Genomic DNA, 18,551 nt, shown 5'->3' with positions numbered 1-18,551 from the left:
GTTTGTCAAGGTATGCTTCCTCTCTGTTCTTTCTAGTGTTCTCTGGTTAGATTCAGTTCAGTTCAGTTCAGTCGCTTAAGTCATGTCCAACTTTTTGTGACCCCATGGACTATAGCACACCAGGCTTCCCTGTCCATCACCAACTCCCAGAGTTTACTCAAACTCATGTCCATTGAATTGGTGATGCCATCCAACCATCTCATCCTCTGTTGTCCCCTTCTCCCACCTTCAGTCTTTCCCAGAATCAGGGTCTTTTCCAATAAGTCAGTTCTTTGCATCAGGTGGCCAAAATATTGGAGTTTCAGCTTCAGCATCAGTCCTTCCAATGAATATTCGGGGCTGATTTCCTTTGATGGACTGGCTGGATCTCCTTGCAGTCCAAGGGACTCTCAAGAGTCTCCTCCAACACCACAGTTCAAAAGCATCAATTCTTTGGCACTCAGCTTTCTTTATAGTCCAACTCTCACATCCATACATGACTACTGGAAAAACCATAGCTTTGACTAGACAGACTTTTGTTGGCAAAATAATGTCTCTGCTTTTCAATATGCTGTCTAGGTTGGTCATAACTTTTCTTCCAAGGAACAAATGTTTTCTAATTTCATGGCTGCGGTCACCATCTGCAGTGATTTTAGAAGCAGTAAAACTTAGTGGTTAATAAGGTGAGCTGAGAGGGGAAGAATCCAGACCCTTTTTTTTACTAGTTGTGTGACTTTTAGCAAATTATTTAATTCATGTCTCTCATACTTTGACAATGGCGTAGAAGTCATAATAGTACCTTCCTCATATGGCTGTTGTATTAAATTTTTGAAAAACCAATTAAAGGTGCTTAGAAAGACTGTTTATCAAAGTTAAGTATCAGGTTTTAATACTATCAGGTTTGTTGTTGCAGTTTTGTTGCGGTTGTTATTGTTACAAGCTGCTGGTGGGCAGGGGTCCAATCGCCCACTCATAGGGCCAAGGAGAGATAGATATTTAATAAGCTTCTTTGGATAATGGCTATTGATGAGGATAAGAAAGAGGGGAGAAAAATGCCCAAAAAAGGTCTGGGTTTTTAATAAACTAAAGTAGGCAAAAATGATTTCCCTAGCAACCAAATTTCTGAATGCATTTCCACCATTGTCTCTAGCTTCCTATTTATTATGACAATTTCCTGCTTTCAAATATTGAACACTAAACAGGAAATTAGTTAGAGGACGATGGTCTCCAGCCAAGGAGAGGAAAGCAATTTCCGTGGCAGAAGTAACCAGACACTCTTGCTAAGACATTTTCTTCAGAAAATGGATATAATGAACATGGACCTTGAAATAATCTCAGTGGACTTAAAAGTTTCACTCCTAGAAATGAAGGGCAAAGTTCCACTTCACCTGAATCGCCCAACTCGTCATCATGGTTATGTTTTAATTTCTAACTGGAGATTGCCTTTCAGAAATCCAGAGAAGGATCTGATGCTGCAGTTGGGAAGTGTGTGGGCCCCTGGTGATGCCCTCATTGTGTTGGGGTCACTTATATGTATAGGAGCAGAGAGGCTAGGATGGAGCCTGGAGGCACAGTGCTATAAATGCAGGTGTTACCTATTTAGGGTCTTTGGACACTTTAATCACTAGAAATTGGTAACAGGCCAGATGAATTCAGGCAAGGCTTTATCTGGACTCCTGCCACAGCACAACAGAGCAAAAACAAGTAAGGAGGGAGGGCTGGTCCCTTCAATGGAATGCCGATAAGGGCAGATTGGAGGGTCAGGCTGGAGGGATGGCTTAGATGGTCTGCCCACCCATTTGGTGGTGCTGTGTACAAGGATCATGCACAGAACCCAAAGTTTTTTACCTTTTTGTACCTTTCTGTTCATCAGATCAGATCAGCTTAGATCAGTCACTCAGTCGTGTCCGACTCTTTGCGACCTCATGAATCGCAGCACTCCAGGCCTCCCTGTCCATCACCAACTCCCGGAGTTCACTCAGACTCACATCCATCGAGTCAGTGATGCCATCCAGCCACCTCATCCTGTGTCGTCCCCTTCTCCTCCCGCCCCCAATCCCTCCCAGCATCAGAGTCTTTTCCAATGAGTCAACTCTTCACATGAGGTGGCCAAAGTACTGGAGTTTCAGCTTTAGCATCATTCCTTCCAAAGAAATCCCAGGGCTGATCTCCTTCAGAATGGACTGGTTGGATCTCCTTGTTCATAATTTGCCCCAACTGCCCATGCTTGCCATTATTTTTAGGCTCTAATAGTTTCCTTGTATTTTGTTGATCAATGTTTCATTTAAAGTATTATCCCTGTGATTAACCCTTGCACAATTAAAACAAAACTCCTTAAGCAACACCATAATTCACATCTATATCTGTATTTGTATATACTAAACATCTATGGCTGAACAGGTAAAGAATCCACCTGTAATGCAGGAAACACAGGAGATGTGGGTTCAATCCCTGGGTTGGGAAGATCCCCTGGAGAAGGAAATGGCAACCTACTCCAGTATTCTCGCTTGGAAAACCCCGTGAACAAAGGAGTCTGGAGGTCTACAGTCCATAGGGTCACAAAGAGTCAGACATGACTGAAAGACTAAGTATGCAAGGATAAATAAACATTTCATTAATGATGAAGATGATAAGTTTTAAAATGTCACACTAATGTGATATCCATACCAGTATCTAGTTACTCACTAGTGTTTCATAGGAAGTCTACCACTCTGGTCATTTCACAGATAACCACATTCATGTAATAGAAAGTTTCCAATATGCATCCTGTGGTTATTTCACTTGGGCTCATGAGTTGGAATTAACTAAGGCTCTAGTGAGAGAGTGAGTGAAAGTTGCTCAGTCATATCTGACTCTTAGTGACCCCATGGACTATACAGCCCATGGAATTCTCCAGGCCAGAATATTGGAGGGGATAGCCTTTTCCTTCTGCAGGGGATCTTCCCAACCCAGGGATCAAACCCACGTCTCCCGCATTGCAGGCAGATTCTTTACCAGCTGAGCCACAAGGGAAGCCCCAACTAAGGCTCTAAGGTAAATACAAAGACGAAACCTCTGAATTTTACATATAAACAGCTTGTGTTATCACTGTTGTTATTGTTGTTGTTTAGTGACTAAGTCTTATACAACTCTTTTACGATCCCATGGACTGTAGCCCACCAAGGCTCCTCTGTCCGTGGGATTTCCCAGGCAAGAATACTAGAGTGGGTTGCCATTTCCTTCTCCAGGGGATCTTCCCCACCCAGGCATCGAAACTTCATCTCCTGTATTGCAGGTGAGTTCTTTACCACCAAGCCACCAGGGAAGCGTAATCAATGTAAATCTTCCCAAAATTAATGCCAAGCAGTTTGATCCACCCCACTCTCATGCATACAGATACACACTAGCACCACCGTCCATGCCATCTCAAGATAAAACATCCTGAAAGTTAATCAGCAACTTTAGTAATAGTCAAAAGTTGTGAACCTAGCTGATCCAAGCTAATCTATGTACAGCAAGACTGAAAATATGAGCTTTGGAAAGTATTTTTGTCAATAATGGAAAAGTACCAATAGAGAAATCAATTCTGGCTCAAAGACAGATAGTAAAGATGTAGTAAGAAGCCAGGGAAAGTTGGCAGGAGTTTCAAAAGCAGCAGCCAAAATCCAAGTTAGAAAGCTAATAATCCTAATATCTAACAGCTGTGGAATGGTTACTCTCTGCTGACTACTGTACGTGCGCTCTTTCCGTATGGCCTCCCAGGTCAACAAGGTAGCTGCTATTCTTTTCTCTTTTACGTAGATAAGCAAACAGGCTCACAGAAGTTGAAAACGTTGTCTAGTAAGTGTTCACACAGTAAGTGTTGTCACATAGTAAGTTGTTGCTGCTGCTGCTAAGTAGCTTCAGTCGTGTCCGACTCTGTGCGACCCCACAGACAGCAGCCCACCAGGCTCCCTAAGTGTTCAAAGACAAAATTCACACCAGATCTGCTTGGTGCTGAAGCCGTGTTTAAGCTCTAGGGACAGTTGAAGTGACCCAGAAGAAGGGAGTAGAAGAGGCAGCAGACGGAGGACAAGCCCTGGTCATCCAAGTCTTCCGTGGATGAGGTATTCCGGCTCAGCAGCACACCAAGAGCCAAGGCCATATGTGTCCACCCATGGCATCTGTGTCTCACATGAAGTAAAGAATCCAAAGATGGTTCTGTACCAACTCCTGGGGTCCTCGTTCTTCCCACCGAGGACCTGACAATGCCCCAGGGCACTTGCCTAGGCTTTGAGTTCTTTGTCTTAGGTTATGCCCCCCTAGGTGCAGAACCCAAGATGGAGATTTTCATATGCTTTGTTGAGGGAAGTTTCTTAGAATAAGATGAATGGTGAAAACAGGCGAGGGCAGAGAGGAAAGGAGAGCAAAGATTTATCTCAGCTAAAAAGTAGGCTGATTCCACAGGGAGTTCTGGAGCACAGACGGCACCACAGAGTTAGTCCCACCTTGAGAGAGAGGGTGGCCATCTTTTCCACCCATGTCAGTCAGTCATTGACCATAAGTCGCCAGGAGGAGAATATAACCTCCTGGAAAAGGCAGCTTCTGTTTGGCTGAGGGGAATTCTCTGCAAAGTCAGCCCTCATAGCATTTGGTGGACAGGTGCCTTGGCCAAGGAAAATGGGGTCTGGATGGGGCACCAATGTCTCCTATACATACCCGGTTACCCATAAGTCAATGAAGAAACAGAGAAAATTACAAAAAAAAAAAAACTATTTAGAGCCAAATAACAACAGCAACAACAAAAAAAGGATTCTCTATCAAAACTTGTAGTTATAGCTAATGTGATACATACTGGTTCATTTATAGCCTCAAAAACATATGTTAGAAATGAATAAAGCCAAAATATATTAGAAAGGCATTCAACTTGAGTTACAGAAAACACAGAGAAAGTAGAAGGAAAGAAATATTAGTGATAAGAAAAGAGAGCAATAATGAAATAGAAAAATAGTGCAGAGGATCAAAAATTCTATATTTTAAAAACATGAATAAAAAGAAATAACCAGTATTATTGAACAAAAAAAGAGAAAAGCACATATAAACCATATTAGAAATGAAAAAACAGAGAATATGACTAGATTTACACAAGTTGTTTTAAAAGTTCTAAAATAATACTATAAATAGTTTTGGCAAATAAAGTTGAAAACATGAAAGAAATGAACAACTTTCTAGATAAATATAAATTGCCAATTTGATTCAATAAACAGAAGACCTGAATAGACATATAACCTTAAAAGAAATTGAGTTTTTTAAAAAACTACTTCAAACATACAAACACAACCCCAGGCTGAAAGGTTTTACAGGTAATCAAATCCTCAAGAAAGATATCACCCATACCTACAATTGCTTCAGTGAGTAGAAATGGAGGAAAAGCTTTCTTCCTCATTTTATGAACAACTATAATAATACTAAAACCAGGAAGAGGTCAAATAAGAAACAATAAAAATAGATCACTTCCATTTATAAACACAGATATAAAAGCTCTAAATATTAACAAAACAAGTTCAACAACATGTAAAAATGAATTCTACATACTACCAATTATTACTGTTTGTCCTAAGAATGTAAGAATGGCTTATTAGGGGGTAATTAATGAAGTTCATAACATTTAACAAACTAAAGAAGAAAAATAATGAAAATCTTAAAGGATGCAGAGTCTTATAAAATTCATTCATAGTTCATTCTTTCAGTTTTCAAATAAAACACCTCTTAGAAAACTAGGAGTTAAAGAGAAATTTACCTTGATATAAGGTATCTACTAAAAAATAAGCAAATATTAAGCAAATACTAGAAGAATTCCCTTAACATCAGGAGAAGACAAAATTAACTACTATTGCTGCTTCCATTGAAGAAATGCTAGAGGTTCTAGCTAGTTGAATAAAGTAAGAAAAAGATGATGTTTAAGACTGTAACAGAAGAAAACAAATGTTACTATTGCAGGTAGTATTGTAATCTTCATAAAAGTCCTGCAGAAACTAACAAACCACCTCTAATAAGAAAGTTCAGCATGGTGCTGAATACAAAATCAATACACAGAAATCAGTGACGTCTCTAGATACCATTAATTTTTAAAAACTGGAAAATAATCGTTTAAGTTATTCCATTCAAAATAGCCACAGAACTGTAAGATAACTGTAAGACGGCTTCCCTGGTGCCTCCGTGGTAAAGAATCTGCCTGTCAATGCAGGAGATGTGAGGTTCAATCTTTGGGTCAGGAAGATCCCCTGGAAAAGGAAACAGCAACCCACTCCAGTATTCTAGCCTGGGAAATTCTATGGACAGAGGAACCTGGTGGGCTACAGTCCATGGGGTCACAAAGAGTCAGACACGATTTAGTGACTAAGTAACAACAATAAATAAGATGACTGGGGGTAAACATATTAAAAGATGTTTAAGACCTTTACAAATGTTTGGAAGGAATTTTTTAAACACTTAGGTAAATGGATGTTTAAAATTATAGATAGGATACCTCAATGTTATAAAGAGCTATGCAGTTCAAATCAAAATCTCAACAGGGTTTTTCACAGAACCTGACAAGTTGATTCTATAAGGACCAAGATATTCTTGAATGGAGTAGGCAGAATCACTCAATCAGACATCACTTCTTTTTATAAAGCTACAGTCAGTAATTTAAAAAGTGAAGTTTTGGCATGGGGAGCCCAATAAAACAGAATGGAAGCAGACCATCAGACCAGAGAATCTATGGAAAAACCATCCTGTACGGTTGCCCTCTTGGGCTTCCCAGGTGGCCCTAGTGGTAAAGAATCTGCCTGCCAATGCAGGAAACAAAAGAGACGCAGGTTTGATCCCTGGGTTGCGAAGATCCCCTGGAGAAGGAAATGGCACCCCACTCCAGTATTCTTGCCTGGAGAATCCCATGGACAGAGGAGTTTGGTGGGCTACAGTCCATGGGGTCACAAGACACGACCTAGGTGACTTAGCACCCTGTACGGGCCATCATGAACAATGTTTCCTGCACCTATGAATACAAGAACTAGATACGCTTCACAAGGAGAGCTGGATACCTGCAGGCTTGGTCATTCCCATCCCAAGAGATCACATCTAACAGTTCTAAAAGAGGGAAGGTATAAAACATGGAGCAGCACATGCCCTTTTATATTGAATACTGTCATAAATATTTTGGGCTTGCTTATTTTCTAATTTTTCATTAGACAAAAACCCTGCCTTTCGATACTTTATATAAGACATGTTTTCCATTGCATCTCACTACTGTCAGCCATCCTGAGATAAAATAAAATAATAATTACCACACTGGTGAAGAAGCAGCATCAGATTAAATCTGAGGAGCCTGACCCCACACGGCTCCCTTTGGATCCTCTTCTCTATAGTCACAGCCTCTAATCTAATACCCTTCTAAGGAAGGGCACTCATTAGCGGAAGACAAAAACTTCACGTTATCTTGAGTATAAAATAAACAGAATTTGTCAAAAAAAACCTTCTAAATTAGTATCTTCTTTTGTATATTCACTGACTCCCCCACCAAAAAAATCCTATTATGTAATTTAGGACTCAACAAAGAGAAGGGATGTGTCTTGGCCTGCTCAGCCTCCATAACAAAATATCACAGACTGAGTGGCTTAAATAAAAATTATTTTTTTTATAGTTCCAGAGCTCAAATTCCACAGTCTGGCAGATTTTGTCTCTAGTGAGGCCTCTCTTCTTGGCTGGTAGATGGTGACCTTCCTGCTGTGTTCTCACAGAGCCTTTCCTCTGCATGTGTCCAGAAAGAGAGTGTGTGTGTGTGTGTGTGTGTGTGGTCAGTTGCTGAGTCGTATCCGACTTCTTGTGACCCCATAGACTGTAGCCTGCCAGGCTCCATGGGGTTCTCCAGGCAAGAATACTGGAGTGGGTTGCCATTTCCTTCTCCACAGAAAGAGAGTAAGCTCTTCCAGAGCCTCTTCCTCTTCTTATAAGGACAGACTTATAAAACAAAACCCCACCCTTATGACCTCATCTAATCCCAACTGCCTCTATAAAGGCCCTCTCTCCAAATACAGTCACATTGTGGGTTGGAAGCTTCAATCTGCAAATCTGGAGGGATGTAACTTAGTCCATAGCAGGACAGTCCTCCAGTCTTGGGCCAAGAACGTCCCTAAAACACGTGAGAACTTGGGGTAGATCCCACTACAAATTAATGAGGGGAAAATAGCATGTTCAATAAGTGGTATTAGTGCAATAGGGGCGGGGCTGGCCCACAGCCATTAGAGACTGTTAGTGCTGGACCGGATACCGTGAGAACCTGGGTAGGGGGAACAGTTAGGGTGAGACCCAGAGTGCAGTTAGAGAGCCACTTGGTCAAAGGTCAGCCTGACAGTGGTCCTCATGGCAGAGAGTGCAGTGTGAGTCGGATCAAAGCCTTCTCCCCAGGGTTCTCCAGGCCCTTGGTCCTTGAGTGAGCTAAGGGTGGGAACTGTGTCCCACAGGTTGCTCCGAGAAATTTTGAGAAGGAAGAGAAGTCAGAATATTAGCAACCAGAGTCAGGAGAAGGTCAGGACAGTCACCAGAGTTCTCTGCATCCAAAAAGAACAAATACAATGAAACCAAGAGGAGTGTCTCATTGAATTTTAAACTTGAAGTGTATTTTTTTTTTTTTTTTTGCAATTCAAAATCATTTTTGTTATTACTAAACCCATAATAAATGGAAACAGAAGTGTAGGCCATATCCGAATTATTTGTCTTGTTAATGAAAGATCGAGTTTGTGAGGGCATTTGAGAGACCTGGACAATGATCTAATAGATTACAGTTCCATTCTGAGGGGAAAAAAAAATACTTAGAAACCTGCAGGAAAGCTGTATATTTATTTTCATAAATAAGAATTTTATAGCTAATGCATGCTAACCATTTTACAATCCCTTGTAGAGACTACAGTTCTTGTTGGTTGTGGGAAGTTTCTAGTGACAATTAGTCATATGGTCTAAAGAGACTTTGGCAATCTAGATGCCTCCTCCATTGCCCAGGTTCGCCCTTGAAATAACAAAGATACAGAGAGGTCAACTGCATATTGACAGTTGACAGGTACATTAATGTGCTCTCAGTTATGGTAACTGAATCACACACGTTGTTATTACGTATCAAGAAGGCAAAATGCGTACATGCTTAATTGCTTTTGTTTTTCAAGCACGAAAGGAAAAAAACAATTTTAACTCAATAGAATGAAGGCAGTGAAAACCGAAGCAGAATTTTAACCAATCTCTTTGTAAAACTGTGAATTTATTCCTATAGCTCTAGCTACAAAAATGTGAGTAACTTTCCCTGTTTTAAAGATGTGTTTATTTATCGTAGCAAAAATTCTGAACCTGTGTTTCTCTAATATCATTTCATAAAAGAAAAAAACAATTTTTAAAAAAAATTCCTCAAAACTTTATCAGCTAAACAACATGTATATGAAGCTATAAAAAAATTTCTTTACAAATGAGATTTAATACCTATGCCAAATAGAAACAGAAGTATCTTTTACTGTGCTGAATTTCCACATGGTTCAAATGAAAAGTTACTATTATGCTTATGAAAAATATCATATACAAATTAATACATGAAATATTAGCAACACAACATTATAAACAACTATTCAAACACATTTTAATTATATAAAACACAGATTTGCTAAAAATAATACAGCAAACTTATATTTTAGAGTGAGAAAAAATACAGCAAACATATTTTAGAGTGAGCACTGATACAGAAATAAAAACCTAAAATTCTCATAATTTGATCAAAACATAAATAATTTTCCTTACAAAGAGGAGTTCTAAACATAAATAATACAAAAATGATGAGCTCAACTTAATTTTTACATAAAACTTCAATAATCACCCATTATCTTTGGACATATTAAGGATTTAAGACAAAGGAAAAATATTGAAGCAGAAAAATAGGTTTTCTGCAATCTTCTTCTAAAATTGACTACTATCATTTCTTCTTCCCATATGCCATTACATTTATGACAATAACTCAAACCTTCAATTAAAATATATGGTTTAAGCAGATGAAACTACAGAGAACTCATTTGGTCCCATTCATAGATTAAAGCTAAGTCGTTGTTGGCTCAAGTCAATGAACCTGCATTAGTCATCTCCTGATTTTATAAATGCTTTATTATTATCAAGACATTTTTTAAATTCTTTTCTAATTCCCCATATCCTACAGGACATTATGTCTCTTCAAAAACAGTATTTTTCTTCCTCATCAACATGTGGGGGCACATATTTGTTCTCCATCCAAGTCACTTAGACTTCATGGTAAGAAATATACAAATTTCATGTAGTAAGAACAAAATCAGACCCATCCAAATACCGGGATATTTTCTGAAAAGCAAAAATCTTACACTATTTACAAAAATGATATTCAATAATGAAGAACTGTACATGCTCGTCACCTCAGAAAAGCAGACTAACCTTAAAAAAAAAAAAAACTGTTCCATTTCAGGATGTATCACTCATACAAGGGACCTAAAAATCTTCTGCACTAAATTTGAAAATTAGATAAACTAATAGATTAATAAGTCAGACTTTTATTCTATTTGTAGTGAACTTGGCTACTTGATGCCAGAGTCCTCTCCAGATGTTCACGGAAATCATACACACATTAACAAGCAGTAATGACTTTTCACAGATCCTGTGTTGGCAGGACATATTCTGCACCTAAAGTTTTTGGTACTTAAGACTGATGACTGAAGAACTGTACTGTAGTTAATTTGAGAAAATAAGGTTATATAGATACATATCTCACCCTTCCCTAGAATTTTCCATTAAAACGCTGGTAGATTTTTATTTTGAGAAGAATTTAAAATATCCTATAGTCTTTGGGAACCAACTTTTAAAGCACCATGATATGCATCATTTCTTAGCCTTTCCTAACAGTTTATATCCATTGCTTCTCTCAAGAGCCTTGTTGCATTACTAACGCTGTGCCTGAGGAAGTCTTTTTCAACATTTAAAGTGTGTGAGTGCATCTGTGTGAGTGTCTGGTATGTGTCTATGTGTATCTATGCGGTCTATTTCTGTTCAGATTGGCAACACTTCAGATGTGAAGCTTTCTGCTTAGCAATTAATCTGCTTTCTAAATTTTTGCCTTGGCTCCTTGTTGAGCAAAAAATGAAAGGATAGAGCTGATCCTTTAGGAGAGTCAGTTAACAAAATAAAGACGACTTCCTGTTGTTCAGTGGTCACAATTTTAACTGGGTGAATTTGCTTTATCCTTTGGGTAGAAGATAGGGTATTCAGTGAAATTTTGGGGGATGTTGGTTTATGAACTGTAAACTAGAAGAGTTAACGTAAGTTCATATTAGTATGGCTTCACAGTTGTGAGCCTACAGAGAGATCTAACTGACTCCAAGTCATATGTATATACACACATATATATATATATTTATATTTATATGGGTCTACGTTTACAGATGACAACAAGAATTAACACAGAATAAAACGGAAGGCACAAGAGGGTATTAATCTCTTCCTATGAGTCTGGCTTTCTAATACCACCCCTCCAAAAATGTCTTAAATAAAAAGTCATCCTATGATCATAGAGAAATATAATGAGTAAAAAGTTATCTCATGGCCAGAGTATCTTGTTTTATATGAGAAATCCATGGATGCTCAAATGCTATTTAAATGGAAGCTAAACCAGATAAACTGTCCTTTGCATGAAAAATGACTTTAGTTCAACTGGATGGACATGAGTTCGAGTAAGTTGGTGATGGACAGGGAAGCCTGGCGTGCTGCAGTCCATGGGGTGGCAAAGAGTCGGACATGACTGCAACTGAACTGAACTGAAAAATCTTCCTTACTCTTACTGTGTAACTCCCAGTGTTCCATTTCAACTAACAAACCCATTATTGACAAGTGTGTTAAATGCAATTAAATTTAAGAAAAGCATTTGATTAAAACTATGAAAAATAAAATTAAAACTGAAAACTATCACAAGAAGTAACAGATCAAAACATTCTATGACTGGTCACCACATAAAAGCTCCGTCGGTTTTTCATAGAACCCTTTATAAAACAATACCTGAAGCCTAACCAAGATCTCTTCTGCTCACTCACATAAATGGTCTCCAAACCAGTCAGTGAGTCTCAATTTGTGGAGCTAATCTTCCACGGAGGCCACCATTCCCAAAAGAAAACTATCGTTTGGGAGGTGAACTAATTTGCATCATTTGTGTTAAAGTCATCTCCAAAATGACCGTTTACAGAAATCATCTGTTAATGATTCTTCTTTGGTAAGACAACATTTTTTTTCTTTTTTTTTTCTTAGTAACATATGCTTGCAAAGTGTTTTAAAGTCATTAGTGATTGTTCATTCCTCAAGTTAGGTCACAATTATATCTTATAGATAGGTGGTGAAATATGCACATAAAGTATTATATCCCAATGTTAAAACTTTCTGCCACAGTTATTGTAGCCTATCACTTTCTTAAGTATATTTAAATACCAAAAGTTGTGTTTCATTTAAAGTGACATTGTGCTTCACTAAGATGACTCTTAAAAAGTTCCTCCAAACCTAAATGTTAAGTGTGTATGTGTGTGTGTGTGTGTGTGTGTGTGTATTAGTCGTTCAGTCATGTCTTACTTTGCAACCCCATGGACTGTAGCCTGGCAGGCTCCTCTATCCATGGGATTCTCCAGGCAAGAATACTGGAGTGGGTTGCCATTCCCTTCTCCAAAATGTTGAAGCAAATAACAGGAAAAAATGAAAGACAATATCTTTATTGAAGAAGGAAGAGACAGATAAAATCCTTATTAAAGAAAGAAGAATCACCTTGATAATTACTTATAATTTCTTATATGCAATCTTTTATTTTTATAAACTATTTGAAATCTTTAACTCCAGACCCAGTAATAGTGTAGGAATTTAACAGTAAAAAACATAGTAGTCTATTGCCCTAGCAATAAAGGTTATTAAGATGATTGCCTATCACCTGTAAAGCTTTATACTGTCTCACTTGAAAAAAAAAACCTACTAGTAGAAAGAACAATCTAGAGTTTATATTAGAAATATAGTACCCCATTTATAATTCATCCTCCTAAATTAATATACCTGTATATCAGTATCTCTTTCCAATACTGTTATAGTCACTGCATATACTTCCTATTTATGGAAAATATTAAAATAGCTTTTAAGAAAAATATATCAGTTTTCTATAGTATTATTGAGCGCTTTATATAACTTTAATTCCAAATGATTGGTTATGAAACCTGGATGGGGGGGTAAATCTTTCAAAATCATCATTAATAATGAATTTGATGAAAGCATAAGAAGTTAAAACTGCAAATTTCTACATAACTAACAAAAAATATTCTTTAATATGAGAAAACATATTATTTCTATATTTAAGGAAGAACTACATCATCTCTTAAAAATTCAAAACTAACGTGACCTTTTTTCCCCACATATACCTGACGAGGCAATCTGTTTTAATTTAATTAACCCTAGAACTGTAATCAGGAACTGGTTTCATTATGACACTTTTTAAACTTTTTTCAACAATTTCTATCCTATAGCTTCAAATTATAGAGAAAAGAATCTCCTTAAAAGTCTAAATATAAGTGACCATGAAAAGAAGTATTTGCTGATACCCCTAAGGGAAAAAATATGACAGGGCAGTTCTAATAAAAAATAACATAAAAAGCAAGAGAAACTGAGGTGTGACAAAATCTTATAGCCTAAGTTTTTTTTCCTACTACACAACCTTGCTCTTTTTGTTAAAAAAAAAACTGTTTGGAGAAAATTCAATCTTTGGAATACCCAATATTGAGTTTTCTAATATAATAATATGAAGAGAGGAGTATTATTGGTAATGGTAGACTGGATCAGCTAAAATCCATAGGATACCAGAATCTGTAAACCACCCAGACAGGCTCAGTGATATAATTAGGTGTTCCTTTCTGTAATTCCTTCCTGAGTGTGTGTCATTAAAGCCAGACGATTAAAATCTGCAGTACTTAAGGGAGGGGCATGACAATATTGTCGAGGAATACATTGAGTGAATACTTCCTCCTTCCAAAATGAATACCTTGCATTATCCTTTTAGTTCTTTTAAGGTGGATTTTGGCTAAGGAGGAAGAAAGAAAGGAATGTCAACAGGACACAGAAACATTTCAGTCTATTGCCATCTTCAAATTATCTCTGAAACTAAGTTGCAATGAGTTTATTCAAGAGTTTATTGCTTTAAAAAAAATAGTACATGCTTTCCTATTATCATTTTTTTTAATTCTATGCCCTCTTAGATAAGTGCTTTAGCATCGGCTGCCATCCAATAATCTCACTTCTCAAGAACAGGTGTGGTCCTGTGTTTTTTCATCTTTACAAAGACAAGTGGCTAACTGTCTTCCCATGCAAAATCCCCTCTATTACGCTTAATTTTTCTACATGACTTTTAAAAACACAGCTCATAAAAAGAAGTCACTCTCCTTTAGTAGCTATTCAAAGTTATCTAGTCTTTCCCATTAGTCAGGCCTCTAATTTTAAATTTCAGTAGGTAGTATTCAACCACATTGCCACATTATGTTTAGCAATAGCTATATACTTCTTCTTCAAGTATTTAATCCTTCATTTTTCTTATACTCAATATACTCTCTTTTAAAAAATCATCCATGCTATGACAAATTATCCTTGTTTTGTTCGTTGTCATCATTTTCTTGTGGACTAGTGATTTTTACTTCTGGCTTTGGTGGTCTTTGAGGGTCCAAGTCAGCCTGAGGGAAAAATAGATGAAAATAAAGTATTTAGCTCTTTAGTTACAGAGGCAATAAAATTTACAAGGGAAAAAAATGACTCAATATTGTCTTTAACCCTTATAAATAGTTAATCCTTATAAATAATCCTATAGAAATACCTCTTCATGTTCACTGCCAGCTCCTTGAGACTTTATTTCCTCCTCCACCGCTTCTTGAAGCTCATTATTAACCTGCGCCAGTTCCTCGCCATTTTCTTCATCGGTCCCTCCGTTCACACGAGCAGCAGAACCTGCCTGCTCCTCCCTGTGATCTGGGATCTCCTCTGCTTGCTCTGCAGCTTCAGGCTCCTCCTGGTCTCCTTCTTCCTCTTTAACTTCACCATTCATTCCTGAGAAGTCGTCCTTCTGTTCCACCTCCTTGTTTTCCTTCTCTCTATCTTCTTCCTCATCTACTATTTCTGCTGGCCTCTGATGGATCAAAAGAAATAATGGATAAAGATAGGAAGCAGACCAGAGATTTTTCCATGGCACATTATAATCATATAATTATAGTATGACTGTCAAGTAAAACTTCCGTACATTTGCACACATACAGTATGTCCTGTGTAACCTCCACTGCATAGCTATAGATACCACTCTTCGCAAGTATTTTCTCATTGAATTCTCACAATGATCCTATAAGGTTGGTAGTATTCCCATTTTACAGGTGAGAAAACTAAGGTACAGGGAGATCAAGTATCTAGGCCAAGATTCCACTGCTTATAAGTGGAAGAGCCAGAATGAGAATAAAGCATGTGACTCCAAAATTAATGTTCTTACTCCCCATGGCAAAGAGAAAATTAATAAGATCCGTGGCCAATGTTTAGTGGAATGTCTGGCCCAGAGGAGGAGATTAAAAAAAAATTCTTTGGAGAGAGGTTATCATCCCCATCACTAGTGTTTGGTATGTATTTAAATTTCTAAGTGTGAAAAAAGGGGACAACGATGCCAGGGATGTGAATCCAGGTTTTCTAAAAAAAAAATGCGGATAGCTTTCCATATAATGCCTAAGAAAGCTGACTGTATATCTGCAAATACAAAAATTGATTGTCGTGAAGATCCAAAGCCAAGAAACAATAGGTTCTTTCTATGAAAATGCTTAAGTACTTTGTAAACTCCAAAGGAGCTTTTACTGTTCTCTGGATACCTGTAAGTCTGTTTTAAAAGAGAACAAGAGGCAAAATTCCAGAGGCAAGATTTTGGAGAGAGAAAGACCCAGGTTCAAGTCTTGGCCAGGCACTGTCTATTACCCAATTTCTTTGAATTTCAGATTCCCCACGTGTAAAATAAGAATGTAATAAAACTTCCATGGGGAGTAAATAAGTTATATATAGTACCTAGCAGAGCACTTGGCACTGCATGATCCTAAAAAATAATAATAATAAAATAAAATATTTTCTCATTTGTTGTTCTCTTTCTTTCCTGCACCTACCATATTTCTTCATTGCCATAAATAAAATAAGTTTTTTTTTTTGTTTTAAGGATCAGGTAGAAAGAACATAGAATTTATTTTATGTTAAGACCCCATACCTGCCTCTTTCCAGCTATCTGACATTGAACAGGTCCCTTAATCATCTGGAATCTGGAAAATGAAGGTTTGAGGTGCAATAACTCTGACCTCCTTTCTAACTCTGGAAGTCCATTCTCCTCTAATGGCCCAAATTCTTCTTGTGAAGTGAAAGCCACTCAGTTGTGTCCGACTCATTGCGACCCCATGGACTGTAGCATGTCAGGCTCCTCTGTCCATGGAATAAATTCTCCAGGCCAGAATACTGGAGTGGTAGCCATTCCCTTCTCCAGGGGATCTTTCCAACCCAGGGATGGAACCCAGGTCTCCCACATTGCAGGTGGACTCTTTACCATCTGAGTCACCAGGGAAGCCCCAAATTCTTCTTATGGGGCTATAAGTAGTCTTCTTATAAGTCACCATAATGTGCTCAGTTTTGGAAGTAAAGAAGGGAGGAAATGGAGCAGAGTAGACTAAAAATTCTGGATAAAATTCAACACATTATTTTCAATAGGAAAAGACATCAAAGAATGCAGAGCAGGGCAGTTAACACATCACGTGATTGCAGGGCAGGCGGAGAGAGCAGTAACTCAAGGTGGGGTGAGGTGGCCTGAGGCCAGAGCTCACACATCTGTGCACAGAGATTTCTACAGGACGGCATGACTGCATTTACAGGTGGAGAACAAAAGACAGGCAGCAAACACACTAACCACCCATCACCCGTAAGAGTCAAATGTCACTCTCAGTCCTCATACATTCATCATTTCCTAAAACCCTCACAGAAACCCTACGAAATAGGCTTCTGATGCCCATTATATGAATTAGGAAAATGAAAAATCACTCAATGCTGCCAGCATCACAAAGCAGGTGAATACACAGGGCTAAGGTGGAACCCAAGGCAATCCTGTCCCAAAGTCCTGTATTCTTCCTCACAGTAATAACACTAGCAGTTGATAATTTACCCAGTTGCTGCTGTAAGCACACTCAAGGGTACTTTCAATGGCCAGAAAATATGACACATGCAGCTGACAATAATACTTTTACTGTTTAAGGAATTACTAACCTGAGAACAAAACATTTCTGAATTTCTATTAAAGACCAGTCGATCGAGGGAAGGAACATTATGAAGATTATTAGGCAGAGTATGTGAAGCAGGACAGGACAAAATCCAGAAATATCATAGCACTAATAGCCAGTAAGAATAAAACAATTTCTTTGCAAATTATCTCTGAGAATTGGATAATTGTCTATTAGTCTCCTGGAAAATGTAACCTTTATTATGCCTAAACTTGCTTTAGGGTTTCGCTGGTGGCTCAGATGGTAAAGAATCAGCCTGCAATGCAGGGGGTCGGGGTTCGAACCCTGAGTCGGGAAGATCTCCTGGAGAAAGAAATGGCAACCCATTCCAGTATTCTTGCCTGGGAAATCCCACAAACAGAGGAGTCTGGCGGGCTATAGTCCATGGGATCATAAAGAGTCGGACACGACTTCACCACTAAACAACAACAACAAAACTTGCCTTATTAAAAACAACTTTGGGTTTTGGTTTTAAAGAGAAGTTAGCATTTTTTTTAATACAAAATCTTTAATAATAACAACAGAAAACTCAAATTTTAGTGTAATCATTTAGGAATCTAGATAGGTCCCTTGCTTCTGAGAATGTATTACAAGAGCTTGCTGAAGTCTGCTAAGGTAACTACTGCTGTCTCAGTGGGGAAAAGTCTGTTTTCCTTTACTGACATCTGGATTTATACCTAAAAGTTGCCAAATGATAGAGTGTTGGTTTCTGGTTTTGAGTTTCTCATCTTACTCCTTTCTTTACTCCCAAATGTATATTCATTTTTTTCCCCTTTAATGAAAAGACCTGGGCTGCGACATGCGCTAATCTCCGTTTACGGACAGAGATACCCAGCCCTAAATCCAGGGTCTGTTCTCTCTGCTGTTATTGTCATCACTACTAACAAGCAGTGTTATGTTTTTACCCCATTATTTCTATTAGACTTTCCCCAGAACAGCTATTTTAGTAGTCATCAAAAGAAGCCATATCTGGTTAGCTCAACTTTCAGAAATGCAAGGTTATGGGGCTGAAATACCAATTTGATCAATTTAAATAGGACGATAACATTAGTTAAAAGGCTTATAATCTTTTAAAATACCCTGAGTGTAGTACGAAATTTACTACAACACTACAATTCAGGGCAAAAAATAAATAAATAAAAGAAAGAAAAAATGCTTCTATGACAGATCCGTAATGAATAAATGAAAAGCAATGCGCTTTTTGGTGTAATCTCCTTTGAAGCAAGCATTAAATTA

The 18,551-nt window shown here is 37.9% G+C and overlaps 1 protein-coding gene across 2 annotated transcripts in view; it reads right to left on the bottom strand.

Moving 5' to 3' along the window:
- Window positions 1-12,656: 12,656 nt before the first annotated feature.
- The window catches only part of DCDC2 (doublecortin domain containing 2), a 146,138-nt gene continuing 140,243 nt past the window's right edge, over window positions 12,657-18,551 (bottom strand). For both annotated transcript variants that reach the window (XM_010843512.1, XM_010843513.1), the window contains 2 exons: window positions 14,852-15,160; window positions 12,657-14,711 (listed from right to left, as the gene is read on the bottom strand). In XM_010843512.1, coding sequence (XP_010841814.1) covers window positions 14,613-14,711; window positions 14,852-15,160 — 408 coding nt within the window. In that variant the 3' untranslated portion in view covers window positions 12,657-14,612. The remainder of the gene's footprint in view (window positions 14,712-14,851; window positions 15,161-18,551) is intronic.

Source organism: Bison bison, unplaced genomic scaffold (assembly GCF_000754665.1).
Source record: "Bison bison bison isolate TAMUID 2011002044 unplaced genomic scaffold, Bison_UMD1.0 scf7180017864182, whole genome shotgun sequence".
Classification (NCBI taxonomy): domain Eukaryota; kingdom Metazoa; phylum Chordata; class Mammalia; order Artiodactyla; family Bovidae; genus Bison; species Bison bison.
This window is presented reverse-complemented; position numbering and strand designations above follow the sequence as displayed.